At 46.2% G+C, this 19,083-nt stretch overlaps 1 protein-coding gene across 1 annotated transcript in view; it reads left to right on the forward strand.

The window, feature by feature from the left end:
* Positions 1 to 331: 331 nt before the first annotated feature.
* The window catches only part of GALNT12 (polypeptide N-acetylgalactosaminyltransferase 12), a 43,907-nt gene continuing 25,155 nt past the window's right edge, over positions 332 to 19,083 (forward strand). The window contains exons 1-2 of the mRNA XM_047768022.1: positions 332 to 703; positions 16,426 to 16,595. Coding sequence (XP_047623978.1) covers positions 339 to 703; positions 16,426 to 16,595 — 535 coding nt within the window. The 5' untranslated portion in view covers positions 332 to 338. The remainder of the gene's footprint in view (positions 704 to 16,425; positions 16,596 to 19,083) is intronic.

Here is a 19,083-nt window from a genome sequence, read left to right on the forward strand (position 1 = left end):
CCATGCCGGATCCCTAAACCCACTGTGCCGGGGCTGGGGACCGAACTTGCGTCCCAGCGCTCCCAAGACGCTGCCGATCGCCCTTGCGTCACAGCAGGAACTCCCCACTACGTTTTTAATAAAGCACACAGCCCAGCGAGGAAGTAGCATGTCTCATCAAACTTGTCTGGGACCCCTTAAAAGTTAGCCCCCTCGGCAGCAGGCGGGAGGGGCGGAAAGGGGGCGGTGCGCAGGTGGGGCGGGCCGGGGGCGGGGCGGCGCGGAGGTTCCGGGATCCGGGTCGCGGGCTGTGCCGCCGCCTCAGGGCGCGCCGGGCGCTGGGCGCAGCTGGCGGGCGCATGTGGGGGCGCGCGGCATGGAGGCGCTGCCCGCGAGGGCTGCGGCGCGGCCGGGAGGCGCTGCTGGCGCTGTTGATGCTGTTGGCGCTGGCCGCACTGGGCTCGGTGCTGCGGGCGCGGCGCGGGGCCGGGGCGCCCGAGCCAGGACCCCAGCGCAGTCGGCGCTCCGGGCGGCGCGACCCTGTCCTGCCGCGGCCGCCGGTGTCCGAGGACTCTCTGGGCGCGCATGGTGAGGCGGTGTGGCTGCAGCTGCAGGGCGAGGAACTGCGGCTGCAGGAGGAGAGCCTGCGGCTGCACCAGATCAACATCTACCTCAGCGACCGCATCTCGCTGCACCGTCGCCTGCCAGAGCGCTGGAACCCGCTGTGAGTTCGCAGGTGGCGGGAGGAGCATCGTCCGAGGAGTCCCCGGGCCTTGGTTTCTGCAGCTGTGAATTGGTGGGGTGGAACCCGGGAAAAACCTGAGGATCAGGCGTCTTACTGAGTTTCTCGGAAGTTGGCAGTGAAGGGGTTCATATGAGGGGAGGGGACGCAAAAAGTTTTAAAAAATGAAAGTAGAAAAATCTCGGACATTGACCAACCCGTCACTAGGTGGTCCCTTGGCTCCCCACCCCAGAAGGTCTGTCATTCGGCCCTGAAAAGTGTGAGCCTCCGAGGCTAGACAGTTTTAAGATGAGACCCTTTGGGTGCTCTTTCGGGGTACTAAGGCACCCCAGTCCAGTTTCACCCATAACAGCCTTGCCTTGGTGAAGGTAGGGATCTGTGGGGTTCAAGACAGGCTTCATTCACTTACCTGTGCCCACCTGAGTGTGCCAGGGCCCATGAATGAATCAGGAGGTGAGGGTGTGCCGGAAAGGTGAGGTGAAAGGTGCCTGGAGGGGCCAGTCAGAAACAGCAACTTCCCTTTCTCTGGGAGTTGGATTCCTGAGCTTTAAGTTGGCAGAAGGCAAGAAGGAGTCTGTTGGAGGCAGTGGGGGGGAGGGAAGGGGGGCTCCTTCATGGCTGTGGTCCAGCCCAGCTCACTCCTGTGGGTGACACAGTCCCAGAACCTGTGTGGTCAGAGGCCTAATTCATGTTGGAGCTGCTGGCCCCCAGTGGTGGTGGGGTGGTGGGGGTGTGTGTGGTTCCCACTGCTTAGGTGAGAAGGGAGCAAGCTGGCAGGTAGAGGATGGTTCTCCTGGCCTTTTCTCTCCTTTCCTCTTTTGATACGGATTTTCCAGGTCCCTCTTGGATTCCCCCTCCTTAAAGAATTTGAGGAAAAGAGGGTTCAGAGAGGGGGTTCTGGGAGGAGCCAGTGCAACAGCGTCCTGTGTGTACCAGACACCTGCTGCCCCTCCCAGTTCCTTGTCATTCCTGCTTTACAGGCGTGGAAATAGCTCAGAGAGGCCCAGTGACTCATTCAAGGCCCCGCAGCTGGAAGGTGGTGGATCTGGCTTTGGGGAACTGTGACCCTCCTGGCCTCCTTGGCACCATGCTGATTTTAGGATTTTAGGAACCTGCTGTCTGGATCCTTGACCAGAGAGAGCATGAATACCTGTAGGAGGAGGCCCCGCCTCTGCTCCTATCCGTAAAGTTTGGATGGATTTGCACCTCACTGTCTCTGCTATTTTTCAGGATCTGCTCATGCTTATCTTATGCTTTTACCATAGGCATTTTTGCTATTAATCTTTTTGAATAGAGCCTTGTTTGTTGGCATTGGTAGCAGTTCCTCTACTTTAGCCAAATGGCTGAATACATGTTTATCTCCTTGAGACTCCAAGGGTGCTAACTGAGGTAAGGTCTAGGGGAAGCTTTCAGGTCAGACTCGGGTTCAGATCCGGCTTGTGTGAGATGGAATCCTGGCTCTTTTGCTCATCAGCTCTGTGATGTTGGACAAATTCTCTAGCCTCTTTGAGCCTCCCTATCTGCAAAATAGGGAAAATGAATAGAAGCAACACAACCCAGGAATTAATAAAACGTCTGACACCTGGAAATGCGCTGTGTACTCAGCGCATTAGTTTTTCCTGCCTTCCCTGTTGCCAACAATACACTCAGGAGGTTGCTTTTGAGAGTCATCCAGGGATTGGTCATAAAGTTTTTCTTTTCTGGGTTCCAACTTCCTTTATTGTTCCAGGTTGTGAAATCTCTTTGAAACACTGTGAGTGACCTGTGGGGCTTATGGTATCCCATCTCCATGGTGACACAGCTGCCCTGTGTCCTGTCAGGATTTGCTTGTAGATCCTGCTGTTGCATTGACCCTGGGAAGTTAATCCAAACCCAGCGTGATAAGGAGTGTGAATGCCTTCTGCCTTTCTTTCCCCGCAGCAAGGCCTGTTGGGTCCTAGCCGGAGAGAAAGGTGAGCTCCATCTCTGTTGGTCTCAGCCCAGCCAGTCCTTGAACGAAAACTTAGGTGTAGCCAGTAGGGTCAGGGACTTTCATAAAGACTCACTTTTATTATAGTTCATATGAGGGCGAGGACCTAATACGGTCTTAAGATTTAGCCTGAGAAGCCAGAATGGCAGATTATGAGTTCACAGTCAGGGTTGGGGGGGCTGAGTTTGGAAGTTTGATTAATAAGCAGAGGGTGCTTAGGACCCGTGAATGTCATGGGAAGAAAGTCCCCAAGGGAGCATCCTGTTTAACTAGAGAGGAAAAGTTGTGCCCTCGAGGCGATACGCAGATATTGGGCAGAGCTGCCCTAGAACCCATTTCTTTTCTCTCCTCCTACCCTTTTTGTAGCTTTTTTAGGGCTGCACCTGCGGCATTTGAAAGTTCCCAGGCTAGGGGCTGAATCAGAGCTGTAGCTGCCACCCTACACCACAGCCACAGTAACACCAGATCTGAGTCCCATCTGCAACCTACACCACAGCTAACAGTATGCTGAATCCCCAACCCACTGAGGGAGGCCAGGGGTCGAACCTGAGTCCTCATGGGTACTATTTGGGTTCATTACTGTTGAGCCACGACGGGACCTCCCTCCCCCGCCTCCCTTTAGAAGTGGAGGCAGTTATTTATTTAATTATAAAAGCAATACATGTTCAAAGTATAAAAATTAGCATATATAGAGAAGCAAAAAAAGAAAAATCACCCATAAACCTACCGCCCTGGGGAGAACCACTGTTAACATTTTGCTATGTATCCTTCTAAACTTTTCCAGATAAAGAAATAGATTTTGGAAAAGATACACATGAGTGAGAACATACTCAACCATGAGTATTACGAGGCCCACACACATTTTTAATGAATGTCTTTACAGTTGGAAAAACCTGTTATGGTAAGCAAGGAGTTGGGAGCTTGGCTCCTCCTAGCATCTGCAGACCTTGGTATCAGGTCTGCTCTCTTAGACTGTGCCAGACCAAGAGAGGTATTCCAAGTGTGGACTCTCATTCCCGGAGACTCTGTATAGACCCAGGCCCTCCTTTGTATAGACCCAGGCCCTCCTTTGAGGCTAGTAATTCACATGCCAGTGAATTGGTGCATGTTGTTGTTGTTTCTGTTAGTTACAGCTTTTATCTATTAGTTACTGAATCAAGGAGAAGGAAGAGGATGACAAGGAATCGTTGTGTGGTAGTATAGTAAGCATGGGCTTTGCAGAACTCTTTCCTAAATACTGTCTCATTTGAGCCTGGCAAAGAGAGGGAACTTTCACTCTGAGATGGCAGCAGGCCAACGTGGGGAGCCAGATAACTGGGTTTGTGGCCTTGGGGAGCTTTTAAAAATTATGCAAGGGTCCTTACCCAGAACAATAAATTAGAATTTTAGTGGGTAGGGCCTAGGTGGAGGCTGACGTGCAACTAGGGTAGAAAGCTACTGGCTTAGAGCCTGTGGATTTCTCAGTCTGAAGATTAAGGCTGGGTGCCTTTGAGCGTGTGGGAGAATACCAGCATTAGACAAAGTGGGGATTAATAACAGGTCAAGTGCAGTTGAAACTAGTGGTGACATCACAGTTGTAAGTTGTGGCACACGTAGATGATGGCTAATAACATACCAATACTTGCAGAAAGTTTTAGTTTTCCTAGATCAGGGAAGCCTTGGGATAATCCTGTAGGGTCGTTCTCATTTGCATTTTGACCTGTTTAGCAGGAGAGAAAAGTGGAGTGACAGCACCCTTGGAGCAGTGCTTTGCCACCAAGCATGTCATGGGGATGCGCTGCATGCGGACATCAGCTGTTCTCCGCTGTCACTGAGGAGTTGTGAACTTCTGGTTAGAAGTGTAAATAATGCACACAGGTGTTTGCAATTCTTGACTCCTTGCTCTGGTGTTAGACTTATTCATACTATAGTGACAGCTGTGTATCTGAGTTCAGGGCCTAGGATGTGGGTGCTGGGATAGCAAAGAGGCTCAAAATAGCTCTAAATAGGTAATTCAGCAAAAGGAAGTGTGTCTCTCTGGGGTGGGCGGGAGGAAATGAGTTAGGATTTCTCTTTTTGCAGAGAGGCGGCCTGCTTGTCTAGTCTCTTGACAACATTACCTTTGGAAAAAACACATATATGGTGTGGAGATTAGACTGATGTTTAATTTGCTTCCCCAACAAGGTTGTACACTGAGGCTATTTTATTAGTTCTTATTAGACCCATCTTGTTATCAGAGTGGCATTCTTTCTTTGAATCAATAATTAGAGTCTACAAAATGTGTTCGTTTTGGTGAGAATTTTCCTGTTACCTTCTTCCACCCTTTTACTTGCACCCCTTTTCTGTCCTTAGGTTTTAGGCGCGTCTCTAATTAGCATGCGACTGGATTTTGTGTTGTCATTAAAAAAAAATCCAGACTGATAGTCTTTGGCTTTAACTAGATAGTTATATCCATTTATGCTTATCGTGCTTCCTGATACTTTAGTGTTTGAATATGCCATCTTATTTTATGCTTTCTATTTGTTAGGCCTTTTCTATGTGTTTTTTCCCTTCTTTTTGCAGTGCTTTTTGAGTTGACAGAGTTTTTCCCCTTCTTCTATTTCTCTCTCTCTCTACTCATTTGGCAGTTATATTATCTATTTCCAATCTTTTGTGGTAAAATGAAAAGTACATATTTAACTCTAAAAGGTCTAAAGTTAACAATAACTATGGATCTTAGGGTGCTTTAACTTTGATCACCTTCTTTCCCAATTTGTATGTCATTTTACTCCAGTATTTGAATTGTCTTGCTTTTTTTTCCTTTCGTTTTATGGCCACACCTGCAGCATATGGAAGTTCCCAGACCAGGAGTCAAATCAGAGCTGTAGCTGCTGGCATACACCACAGCCACAGTAACTCTGGATCCAAGCCACATCCGGGAACCTATGCCACAGCTTGTGACAACATCGGACCCTTAACCCACTGAGAGAGGCCAGGGATCAAACCTGCATCCTCATGGATACTAGTCCATTTCTTAAACTGATGAGCCACAGTGTGAACCCCATTTGTCTTGCTTTTTAAACAAACACATTAGACATTTTAAAAATGTGGTATTTGGAGTTCCCACTGTGGTGTGGTGGGTTAAGAATCCAATTGCAACAGCTCTGATTGCTGTGAGACATGAGTTGGCACAGTGAGTTAAAGGATCCTGCGTTGTCACAGCTGCAGTGTAGGTTGCAGCTGAAGCTCAGATTTAGTCCCTGGCCCAAGAACTTACCTATGCCATAGGTGCAGCTATAAAAAAAAATTTTTTTTTTAAATGCGGTATTTTGTTTATATATATCCACAAGTTTGCCATTTTCTCTGCCCATCATTCTTTTCTGAATGGTGGTGTTTGGATCTCAGAGACCTTTCTAAGGTTCTTTTCTGTCTTCCTGAAATATATCATGTATTAGTTGCTGTAGACAAGGTTATTGTTGTAAACTCCCAGTTTTGTTTATCTGTAAATGTTTTTATTTGGCTCTTGTTCTTCAAATGTTGTTTGATTGAATATATAAATCCAGGTTGATAGTTTGGCATTTGAAGACAGTATTCCATTTCCCCCTGGCTTACACCATTGCTGTGTGATGTATACACTGAGTTAAATTTGTCTGTCATTCTTGTTTCTTTCTCCTTCATTTGAGGTCCTCTTTGATTTATTTAAGCATAGTTAGCATTCTTATTTTATGCTCTGTGTCTAATACCTCTCATACCCAGGTTCATAGGTTTTCTTGTTGTTCTTGGGCTCTGAGGACTGCTTTTACTTTTTGTCGTTTTGGAACCCGCAACCTCATGGTTCCTAGTTGGATTTGTTTCTGCTGCACCACGATGGGAACTCCTTTTTTTTGAGAAGATTTTTAAAAAGTATTTTATCCAGAATTTTTTTGGGTGTCCTATATCTGGTGAGTTTCTTCAGGCATTTTAATCTTTCGTGTTACCAGGAGTGGAAGTCCTATATTTACTTTACAAAAAGACTTATTTTGGAGTTCCTGTTGTGGTGCAGTGGTTAACGAATCTGACTAGGAACCATGAGGTTGCGGGTTCAGTCCCTGGCCTTGCTCAGTGGGTTAAGGATCAGGCATTGCCATGAGCTGTGCTGTAGGTCGCAGATGGGGATCCGACCCTGCATTGCTGTGGCTGTGGTGCAGGCTAGCGGCTACAGCTCCCATTAGACCCCTAGCTTGGGAACCTCCATATGCCGCAGGAAGCGGCCCTAGAAAAGGCAAAAAGACTGGAAAAAAAAAAAAGACTTATTTTTTTCTGCTAGTTAGGGTTCTTTTGGCTGAAAGTGACTGAAAACTCAATGTAAATTGACTTAAATATAAAAGAAAATATATTGACTTCTATCACAGAAAAGTCTGGGATTAGAACTGGGTTCAGGGACTCTACTAATGTCATCAGGAAAATGTTGATTGGTCTGGCCCGGGGCATGTGACTTTCCCGAGGGTTGTGTGTATGTATACACATTGTGTGTATGCATATACGTGTGTGTGTGTGTGTGTCCAGGCCTGTACACACCACACAGACTGAGAGTCCAGGAGGCCTGGTACCTGAAAGAGAAATCACAGTGCAGTAAGGTGAAGAAAGGAGAAAGCATTCTGGGCAATGTACATTATGACCTCCCTAGCCTATTCAACAAAGGATGTGAATTTTCATGTTCTTAGAGACATTTGCATGATGGCTTGAATATAAACATAAAAGATCAAAAGGCATTTACCACACCCACTCATTCATAACCATTTAATACATAGACATATGTTCTACTAGTGGAGATTATGGTAGTCCCCACCCAGTTGGGTTGTTGTAAAGGTTACATGGAATGAGGCATATAAAATGCCTTATTGCCACATTGCCTATCCTGTACTAAGCACTCAGTAAATGTCACTGTTATTACCAGGTACAGGACAAAGCATGCTGAAAATACAGAGAAAAACACAGTTCAGCCCCCATCCTTACAAAGCACATGGATTATATCAGAACATTAAGGAAAAAATGGTTCACTGTGATTTTGGTGAATTTGGTTCTGAGCTCTCTCTTGTCTTCTATGCAGAAGTGGAACCATGAGTGATGTCTAGCTACCCTTGTCTAATGGAAAGATGTACATCTTTTTATCACTCAGGAAAAAGGGGCAAGTGTTTTCAGAGAAGATATATTGAACTTCATGAAGGAGAATGTCTTTAAGGGGTGTTTTATCTTTTTTATTAAAAATCAAAGTATAATTATCAGGACTGAAGAAAGACCAATGGAAAGGATAAGAATAAAGATTAATATATTGGCAAAAAAAATTGAAGTATAATTGGAGTTCCCGTCATGGCTCAGTGGTTAATGAACCTGACTAGCATCCTTGAGGACGTGGGTTTGAACCCTGCTCTCACTCAGTGGCTTAGGGATCTGGCGTTGCCTTGAGCTGTGGTGTAGGTCGCAAACATGGCTTAGGGCAGCAGCTACAGCTCCAACTTGACCCCTAGCCTGGGACCCTCCATATGCTGCAGGTACAGTCCTGAAAAGACAAAAGACAGAAAAAAAGAAAAAAGAAGAAGTATAATTGATTTACAGTGTTGTGTTTCTGGTATTCAACAAAGTAATTCCGTTATACATGTATACATATTCTTTTTCATATCCTTTTCCAATATGGTTTATTACAGGATACTGAATATAGTTCCTATGCTATAGAGTAGGACCTTGCTTGTCTGTTTTATATATAGTAGTTTGAATCTGCTAATTCCACACTCCTAATGTATCTTCCCCCACCCCCTTTCCCCTTTGGTGACTATACATTTACTATGTCTATGAGTATGTTTCTGTTTCGTAAAGAAGTTCATTGTGTCATATTTTAGATGCCACATGTGAGTGATATCGTAGGGTATTTGTCTTTCTCTAGCTTACTTCATTTAGTATGATAGTCTCTAGGTCAATCCGTATGGCTGCAAATGGCATTATTTCATTCTTTTTTGTGGCTAATCTATCTATTCCATTGTGTATATATACCATAGCTTTATCCATTCCGCTGTCAATGAACGTTCAGTTGCTTCCATGTCTTGGCTGTTGTAAAGGGATGATTTAAAGAATGAAGGAAAATAAATTTATGGTTACCAAAGGGGAAAGGCGGGGAAGGGAGGGATAAATTAGGAGTTTGGATTTATGTTAGGAGTTTTGTATCTGTGACATATACACATTACTAGATGTAAAATAGATAATCAACAAGGGCCTACTGTATAGCACAGGAAACTGTACTCAGTATTCTAAAATAACCTATATGGGAAAAGAATCTGAAAAAGAATGGATATATGTATATATATAACTGAATTGCTGCTATAATCTGAAACTAATACAACATCGTAAATCAAGTACACTTTAATATAAAATAAAAATTTAAACTTGAAACTTTTTAAATAAAGAAATAAACTTTAAAATAAAAGAACAAAGGAGAAACTAGACCAGGCCAACCAAAAAGGGAGGGCAGAATATTACATTATTGCTCAATGAAGACATTTGTTATGGGAAGCTAAAGAAAAATACAGCTTTTAAAAAAAATCTTTCTTGTGCTTATAAAAGTGATGCATGTTCATTATGGAACAATTTCAAATGCAGAAAAATTTAAAGAATTAAATCATCGGTGGTAACCCCACTGCTCAGAGATCACCATTGTTGAATTTTTGGCATATTTCTCCATTGTTTATTGTTGATGTGTGAGTGTGTGTACACACACTTTATTGTTTATAGAACTGGCATGATGCTGTTTATAGATCTGTACCCTGCTTTTTTTCATTTAACAGTAGAGTGGAGTCGCCCTTTTTTAAAATTGTTGAATATTCTCTGAAAATGTGGCTTTGGATGGCCATGTAGTGTTTCTTCATACAATAGTGCTGTATTTTAATACTTTTTCTTGGACATTGAAATTGTTGACATATTTTTGCTATTATAAGTACTGTCACAAAGAAAAATTTTTATGACAAACCTCCTTCAGGATATCTCTGATTATTCACCTGGATGAGGAATTCTTAGAAATTGATATGAGATACATGAGAAGAGGAACATTTCAAAGCTCTGGGTGGTACCCAGGGTTCCTGTCATCAAAGGGCACACAAATAGCTCACCTGGACATTTGAGAAGAGTGGTCTTGAGTTTTTGGGTTTTGCAGAGCAGTGAAGACACATAAAACCACTGAAGGAAGGACTGACGTATGGTCCCAAGTCTGTTTGGTCAAGCAGAGCTTATCCTGCTCGCCTATTTTTCCCATCATAAGAAGAGATAAATTTTAATCCAAACAGTGAGGATGTGATTTCAGACTAAAGGACAGTCTTTTAAATTGAATAAACTTCATTTTTGAAAGCCTCCCTGACCTAATTTCCACTCATTTCTTTTTGGACCTGTGTATATGTGAAACTAAATTTCAGCTTTACCTTTTTTCTTTCTTTCTTCTTCTTCTTTTTTTTTTGTCTTCATGCCTTTTTTAGGGCTGCTCTCATGGCATGTGGAGGTTCCCAGGCTAGGGGCCTCATCGGAGCTGTAGTCGCTGGTCTACACCACAGCCATAGCAACTCGGGATCTGAACCACATCTGTGACCTACACCACAGCTCACGGCAACGCCAGATCCTTAACCCACTGAGCAAGGCCAGGGATGGAACCCACAACCTCATGGTTCCTAATCGGATTCGTTAACCACTGAGCCACAATGGCAACTCCCCTTTTTTCTTTTTTTAAAGACAAAAAATCTTTATGTTTTCACAAAACATTTTTTTACATGTCGTATAAGCAATTAATTCTTTCTGATGCTTCTAGTAGGCTGTGGTAACTTTTCTGTGTAGCCTGTCTGGTACTCAGAGATGTATTAAATCCAAAATCCAGATGTAATTATTAATGTTTTATACATATGTGTGTGCTTTCCATTTGCTATAACATATGTTGGAGGAGGACAGCTGGTTTTGGTTTTTGTTTTTGTATTCTGTTTCATCAACATTTATTTATTTTTTATTAAAAGAATTTTTTGTCTCTGATTTTTTGTTAAATTTTATTTTGTTCCATTCTTTTTAAAAATTGAAAAAAAACTTTATACAATTTTAAGGGTTACCCTTCATTTACAGTTATTACAAAATATTGACTATAGTCCTCATGTTATACAATAAACCCTGAGCCTATCCTGCACCCAATAGTTTGTGCCTTCCACTCCCTTACCCTTATATTGCCCCCCCATCACTGGTACCCACTGGTTTGTTCTCTCTGTGAGTCTGCTTCTTTTCTGTTATGTTCATTAATTTGTTGTATTTTAAATTATTTGTTTATTTATTTATTGCTTTTTAGGGCTGCACTTGGGGCATATGGAAGTTCCCAGACTAGGGGTCGAATTGAAACTATACCTGCCAGCCTACACCACAGCCATAGCAACATGGGATCCGAGCCGCACCTGCGACCTACACCACAGCTCATGGCAACACCAGATCCATGACTCACTGAGCGAGGCCAAGGATGGAACTGCATCCTCATGGATACTCATCAGATTTGTTTCTGCTGCGCCATAGCAGGAACTCCCTGTTTTATTTTTTAGATTCCACATATAAGCAATGCCATGTGGTATCTATCTTTACTTGTCTGATTTATTTCACTTAGCATAATGCCCTCCAAGTCCATCCATGCTGCTGCAAATGTCAAAATTTTATTCTTTTATGGCTAAGTAGTTTTCCATTGTATATCCACTGTATATATATGCCACATCTTCCATTCATCTGTTGGTGGACCCTCAGGTTGCTTCCATATCTTGCAATTGTAAATTATGCTGCTGTGAACATTGGGGGTACATATATCTTCGAATTAAGTGTTTTGTTTTTTGCAGATATATACCCAGCCGTGGAATTGCTGGGTCCTATGGTAGTTGTATTTTTAGTTTTTTCAGGAACCTCCTACAGTTTTTCATAGTGGCTGCACCAATTTACATTCCTACCAGCAGTGGACAGGGGTTCCCTTTTCTCCACATCCTCAGAGGGCACCCATTTTGGTAGAAGTGGGAATGAACAAGAAAGGAGAGGGCCATGGTTAGGGTCACCAAGACTGAGATACATTAGGTCAGAATTGGCTTGGTGTTTACAACTTTAAAATTTTTTGTATTAAACTTTTCATTTTGAAAAATTCAAACCCAGAGAAAATTTGCTAGAATAGCCACAATTCTCTATATCCTTCACCTAGACTCACTCATTATTTTGGCTCATTTACTTAATTTTTCTCTTTCTATATGTATCCTATAATATTGTACATATTCGAGAATAAGCTAGAGATGGTAATCCTTTATCCTTTGTTACTTCCGTGCGTATTTTCTAAAAACAAAGACCTTTATGATATATTGATGTGGGTTTCAAATTTAGGAAATTGATACAATATTGGATGTTTCCAACTATTCTAACATTTATGTATTTATTTATTATTTTTTTATTTTTCTGGCCACTGCTGCAGCATATGGACGTTCCTGAGCTAGGGGCCAAATCAGAGCTGCAGCTATGGTCTACGCCACAGCCACAGCAACACCAGATCCAAGCCCCATCTGTGCCCTTACCTCGAAGCTTACAGCAACACCGGATCCTTAACCCACTGTGGAGGCCCAGGATTGAACCTGCATCCTCACAGACACTGTGCTGGGTTCTTAAGCCTCTGAACCACAGTGGGAACTCCCAAGTATCCTGACTTTTACAGCAACTTTTTTCTTCCTGACCTGGTATCTAATGGAGAATTAAGTAGGAACATTTAGTTGTCCTGCCTCTTTAGTCTTCTTCTGAAAATCTGAAATGGTACCTCAGACTTTCATTGTTGTCTGTTAGGACATTCATGTTTTTAAAAAGAGTACAGGCCTGTTGGTTTATAAAATGTGTCTCGATTTGGGCCTTCCTGATAATTTCCTTGTAATTTATTTCAGTGTATGTATGACCACAAAACCTAGTGACTTAAAGCAGTAAACATCTATTATTTCACATAATTCTGCAGGTCAGGAATTGGGGCATAGTTAGGTGCCTCTGCCTTGGGGGGTCTTTCATGAGGTTGAAGTCAAAATGCTACATAGGTTTTCCGTCATCTCAAGGCTTAATTGGAACTGGAGGATCTGCTTTGAGGACGGTGCATCACATGCTAGGAAGTTTGTACTGCTGTCCTGCCTCTGTTCCTGCCACATGGACCTCTCCATGGGACAGGAGAGTCCTCACTATATAGCAGTTGCATTTCTCCAGAATGGGTGGTCCATGGAAGGGAACAAAGAAGGGACTTGTGTGTCTTATGACCTGGTCTTGGAAATCACATGCTGCCGCTTCTGCTGCCTTCTGTTTATGTGTGGTGGTTTTAAAATATACCTATAAATTCTTTGATAATCTTCCCTTCAAAACAAGGAGCCTAATTCTCCTCCCCTTGAGTGTAGGCTGGACTCCCCTCTGTGGAGCACAGTGTTAAGGAACCACTTCCACGGCTGTGGAATCCCAGAGTGTCCAGGGACTCATGTCCTGCTGGCTAGGGCTGCTGGGTTTGCCCTATCGCTTTAGACACCAGAGTGGTCCTGCCTCCACCCTCGCCTGACTTTTCTTTCAGTGCCCAGGGCTGGGCCTCCAGATGTAGCAGGCGTGAGAGCTTACAGGGGGCTGGGGAGCACGAGCCCCTATCAGAGACTCTCGGATAAGCCTGTTCATGTGCATAGGCTACCCCAGTGGCAGCAGGGCCCTTGCAGCCCCTCTGCAGAAGCTACCCTGGCATATGGGTAGAGGGAGCTGGAGCTCCTTAGAAGACCTTAAGAGGGAGGAAAGGAGGAATTGCCCATGTCTTGGTAAGAGAGAGGGCTGGTTGGGGAGATGGGATGTAGGGATCTTTATTTAGACTCTGGTGGCTCACCTGAGCTTTCTGCAGGGTCAGAGGCTTGAGCCAGAATCCGTGATGAGACCTCTGGACACAAGGAGCTCAGCCAAGTACATACAGACTTGTAGGCACTCTGTGAAGTGCCCAGATTACTCCTGCCTCTCTGAGCCTTGTTTATAAAATGGGAAAAATAAATACTAACATAGGAAGAAGTTTTGAGAATGAAACAAAGTACTGCATTTCCTCCATTCTAAGGCATTTAAAAAAATATTTAGACGTTTTTGAAATTAGAATGTCTCAAGAGCATCCTGCAATTGTGGCTGGTAGCACGTATCTTTCTTATTAGTTCATAAAAGAATTTTGATGAACACCTAATAGACTGGAGATGTGATAACATTGAGGAGCTGCTAATTTTTAAAAATGTTGCAATGATGCTGTGTTCATTTTTTTTTTTTTTCTTCAGAGCAGGGCCTGCGGCATGTGGAAGTTCCCGGGCTAGGGGTCAAATCCGAGCTACAGCTGCCGGCCTGCATCATAGCCACAACAAAGCAGGATCTGAGTGGTGTCTGTGACCTACACCACAGCTCATGGCAACCCCTGATCCTTAACCCACTGAGCGAGGCCAAGGATCGAACCCACATCCTCATGGATCCTAATCGGGTTTGTTAACTGCTGAGCCATGAAGGAAACTCTGCTGTGTTCATTATGAAGAAGAATCTTTGTCTTTTAGAGGTACCTGTTGAAATATTTATGGATACTTCGATAGGCTGAATTTGCTTAAAAATAGTTTGGGATGGGGGACTGGATGAGGACCTAGATGAAATCAAGACCATGCCTTAAGGACTCTTGAAGTTAGGTGAAAGCTGCACAGAAACTTCTTACACTATTCTCTCCACTTACTAAAATAAAAGGAAAAAAAAAAACACACACACACACAAAGAAATAAATTGACACAAAGGGCTTTTCTGCTTTTCGTGGGACTGGGTCCCTTGTTATTCAAATCTCATCCTGTCACCTCCTGGAGAGGCCCTCCCTGATTTCCTGTTCTGTGGCTGCCCCCTCCCTCCCTCCCCACCTCTGTAGTTGCTCTCTAAGCACCCTAACATTCAATAATTATTGATATGTTTGCTTACTTGATTATTATCCCACTTGGAAGCTCTGTGGGAGCAGGGGCTTGGCCTCTCTGCCACATAGTAGACGATCAGGAAATGATTGGTGACTGACTGATACAGGGCCCACTGGTACAGTGCCTGGCACGTGGTAGATAATCAATAGATGTTAGTTTCACCCTCACCCAGCTCGGTTCCCCATTGCCTTGTTCTGTCACTCTCTGTAAGACCTTCCCTTTCTGCCCCAGGAGCCTGGCCAGTCTGCAGCACTTATCTTCACGCATTTCCAGCCCACCCCTTGGTCTCGCCTTTAGCCAGCTCAGCATTCAAACCCTGGTGGCCCTCGTGGGTTTCTCCTCCTTCCCTATCTTGCTCTCAGCCGTGTCCTGATTTCCAGGTACTGCCTAGTCCTTGGGAGAGAATTCTGTGCCAGTGAGGAACCTTCCTTGCAAAGTGACAGAAAATCCTTCTAAAGAAAGAGGGAGCTATCACTGCTAGTCAAGCCCTAGCCCCAGAAAGATGAAGGGAGCTCAGTGTCTCCCTCACCAGAGGCTGCCACAGGATGAAATTGGGAGGGTGGTGGTAGAGGGACTGGGGGCAGGCAGTCAGCATCCTCTCCAGAGCCTTTCCTGGAATGTTCACGCGTCCTAGACATGCTCCAGTTTATGCATCCAGTGCGCCACCTTTGAAAGCACGGCTGCTGCTGGGATGCAGAGCAGGGAAGTTGCTGAGAGAAGCTAGGGGGAGACTTAAGCGATGGTGAGTTCTGAGGGGCTGAGGGTGAGCCCTGCTGAAACAGAGGCATGGGCAATGTGCTGGCAGAGCAAGGAGGGGTGAGCACACTGCTGGTCTAGGGCTTTCCCAGAGGAGGTGGAGTGAGTGATTCTTTTTTTTGTCTTTTTGCCTTTTCTAGGGCCGCTCCCGTGGCATATGGAGGTTCCCAGGCTAGGGGTTGAATCGGAGCTGTAGCCGCCAGCCTACACCAGAGCCACAGCAACACGGGATCTGAGCCACGTCTGCGACCTACACCACAGCTCACGGCAACGCCGGATTGTTAACCCACTGAGCAAGGCCAGGGACTGAACCTGCAACCTCATGGTTCCTAGTCAGATTCGTTAACCACTGTGCCACGACGGGAACTCCGGAGTGAGTTATTCTTAAAAAAGGACAGTGAGTGTGCCAGGCAGGGAAGGGAGAAAGAGCATTCCAGGCAGAGGGTGCAGCCTGAGCCCAGGCCTGGAGGTGGGATTGCAAAGGAAGGCGTGGACACAAGGAAGAGCTATTGGGCGGGGAGCAATGACAGTCCTCCCTTCTGATTCTGCTGCCTTTATAGGTTGATGCCCATCTGAAAATTGCTTTAAAGCTTAAAAACAGCGTCACACAGTTTCAGCTTGCTGTGTGTCATTTTAGAATTAATTCCTGCCTCCCTCCCCTTCTTTCTTCCTTCCTTCTTCCTTCCTCCCTCCCTCCCTCCCTCCTCCCCTTCCTCCCATTTTGGGAGTATGTGGAAGTTCATGGGCCAGAGATAGAATCTGCTCTACCACAGTGACCCAAGCCACAGCAGTGACAATTCCAGATCCTTAACCCACTGTACCACCAGGGAACTCTGATTTTAGAACCTTTTTAGAGAATCCGCTGGGGCTCCTAGTGGAATATGAGGTGCTCTGGAAGATCCCAGCAGATTATTCGCCATTCCCCAGGGGACCATGACCTGTGTCTCTGTCATCTCTCCATCCTCAGCACCAGCCTGGGCCTGGTGCACAGTCAACAGTGGGTCTTGATTCCTCAAGTTGTGTCATATTTGCAGGTGCAAAGAGAAGAAATACGATTATGACCATTTGCCCACAACATCGGTCGTCATTGCATTTTATAATGAAGCCTGGTCAACACTCCTTCGGACAGTTTACAGTGTCCTTGAGACGTCCCCTGACATCCTGCTGGAAGAAGTTATCCTTGTAGATGACTACAGTGATCGAGGTAAGCCTCTGACACAGAGTCTCGGGGGAGCCTCTCCTTCTGTGGCTGTGCCTGGGAGGTGAGAGTGTGGCATGGGACACACAGTGCATGCCTGGGAGGATGAGCTTCCTGCGTCCCCCTGTGCCGAGCCCTGCCCTCAGGGAGCTCAGAGCCGTGTGTGTGTGTGTGTGTGTGTGTGTGTGTGTGTGTGTGTGTGTGTGTGTGTGTGTGTGTGAGGGGGTGCAGACATGATGACAGAAGGTCTCTACCACAGGAGGGACTCACCCTGCCTGGGTGCTTGGGGGCGGGGGGGAGGGTGTTGATCTTCGTCTTGAAAGTTGGGCGGTTCGTGGGCAGCAAATGTGAAGGGAGGGCATCTCGAGAGGAGAGCACAGAATGTGGAAAGGCTTGGAGGTGCAGTGCTGGGTGGATTGTATAGGATCTGCACATCGTTCAGGAAGGATGGAGGGCCCCTGCCTAGGGGAGCAGAGGAGATGGGGAGAGGGAGAGAGGGCACAGGTGTTGGACCCCAGGCTTTGTCCTGAGGGCCAGGAGCGCCAATGCAGGATTTCAAGCAGGAGACCAGTTTTGCCCTTTGGGGGCTCCCTCTGGGCTAGAGTGTGGAGCATGCAGGGGGCCCAGGTGGGAGGGCAGGGTGGGGGAGGCAGGCAGGCCGAGGGATGCCCAGGAGGTAGCATCAACAGGCCCAGAGCCTGGATGAGGTGGGAGGAGGGCCCTCCGGCTTCTGGCTTGGGTCTCCAGGTGAATGGTGGTGCCCAAAAGCCACTCACATGTGGGTGAGGAAGGCAGGATGTTTGGCTTTGGACATGTTGAGTTGGAGATGAGATCAAAAAGGGGCCCAGATGGAAGAACTGAAGCCAGGGGGGAGTCATTCTATTGAGAGGGTGGTCGGCATCCCTATGGACCTGGGATCCAGCAATTCACACGCAGTCCCAGGCTGGCTCTTTATTATTCAGCTTTGGAATGTTTGCTGGGCTTTGGGGGTCTATGAGAAATAAGACAAGACCCTGCTCTCATAAAATTCACATTCTAGTGAGGTGGGTAGAGATGGTGTGTAAACATATAAAGAGCATAATACATACATCACATAATAACAACACAATTTGACATGTGTATCACATAATAGAACAGGACACAATATCACACGTACATCACATATCGCAACACAGTATAAGATAGGATACCATAATAGAACATGGTAGTATAGCAGGCGCAGAAATTGCTCTGAAAGAATAATGGGAGCAGGTGGAGCTTGGGGACCAGGCCCACTCTCGCTGGTGGAGGTCAGGCAGGCCTCTCTGAGGAGGCAACCTTTTAGCTGAGAGCTAGAGTGTGGAGAAGGGGGCAGCCCACTGAAGGTCTAGGGGAGAGGGGTGGGCTGGGAGCAGCAGGTGCAGAAGCTGGAATGAGCGGCTGTTCTCTGGGTCCAACCACCAGCTGCTGGGGAGACCCAGAGTGAGGCTGCAGGGTGTGCAGGACCAGAGCAGGTGCGGCCTTGAACGCCAGTATCAGAGGTTTGGCTTATAGGTGCCTTTTGGGGGCCAAGAATTGTCAGGAGAGCAGGAAGCTTGCTCCATCAAGGGGGCTCACTGTGCTGCCCTGTGGAGCGAGGCTGATGTTGGGGGACATGGGAGTGGGGAGCAGGTGAGGATGGAAGGGGGAGGGGTGTAGGTGCTGCTGTAGTCCTCGCTGGCTGGGGTTCATAGTGTCGATGCTGCAGCCATAGCCAGCCAGTAAATCTTAGGCGAGTAACTGACATGAGGGCAGCTAAGCTTAAGTGAGGGAAAGTGTCAAGGCCCTAGCAACAGGCAGAGCTCTGGCTTGCTTGCTAGAGCCTGTTTCAAACAGAATCACCATCCCTGGGCCACCCATGAGGGTAGAGCCACTGCTGCTTCAGGCTCTGAGGCGGGTCTGTCTGACCTCAGAGCCTGGTGCCTGTGTCCTAATTGGTGGGTGTGCTGGGCTGCTCTCGCCAAATAACAGTGATTTACATTTACATACTTCAAATCTGGGAAACAGACAGGGGCCAGGTGGCAGCTCCATGGTGCTCAGGCTAGTTCCTCCTGCCCCGAGTCTCTACCTTCTCATAGAGACTTCAGTGGAAGGATTTCAAGGGGACCGGGAGCCACACCTGCAAGTTGCCCTCACATCCCATTGAGCAGACAGGGTCACCTGCACACCAGGCTGCAAGGGAGGCTGGACCTGTCACCGTGGTGGCTGGCTGTGTGCTCAGCTGAAAAACGTGGGAAGAGTGAGTATTAACCCCTAAGGCAGCACGCAAGCCAGGCCGGGGGTTGAGGCTGAGTGTAGCCTGCAAGGTCCTGAGTTCTGGGGTCAGGGGTTTGAGGCGCACATTAGTATAACTTGTCCCAGCACCTCAGGCAAGTCACGTGTCTCCTGAGCCTTGGTTTCTTGTCTGTGAATGGGTTTATTTACACTCATGTCAGAGACTTGGGGTGAGGAATAAATGCGATCCTGGGTAGGACAG

This window comes from Phacochoerus africanus, chromosome 2 (assembly GCF_016906955.1).
Source record: "Phacochoerus africanus isolate WHEZ1 chromosome 2, ROS_Pafr_v1, whole genome shotgun sequence".
NCBI lineage: Eukaryota > Metazoa > Chordata > Mammalia > Artiodactyla > Suidae > Phacochoerus > Phacochoerus africanus.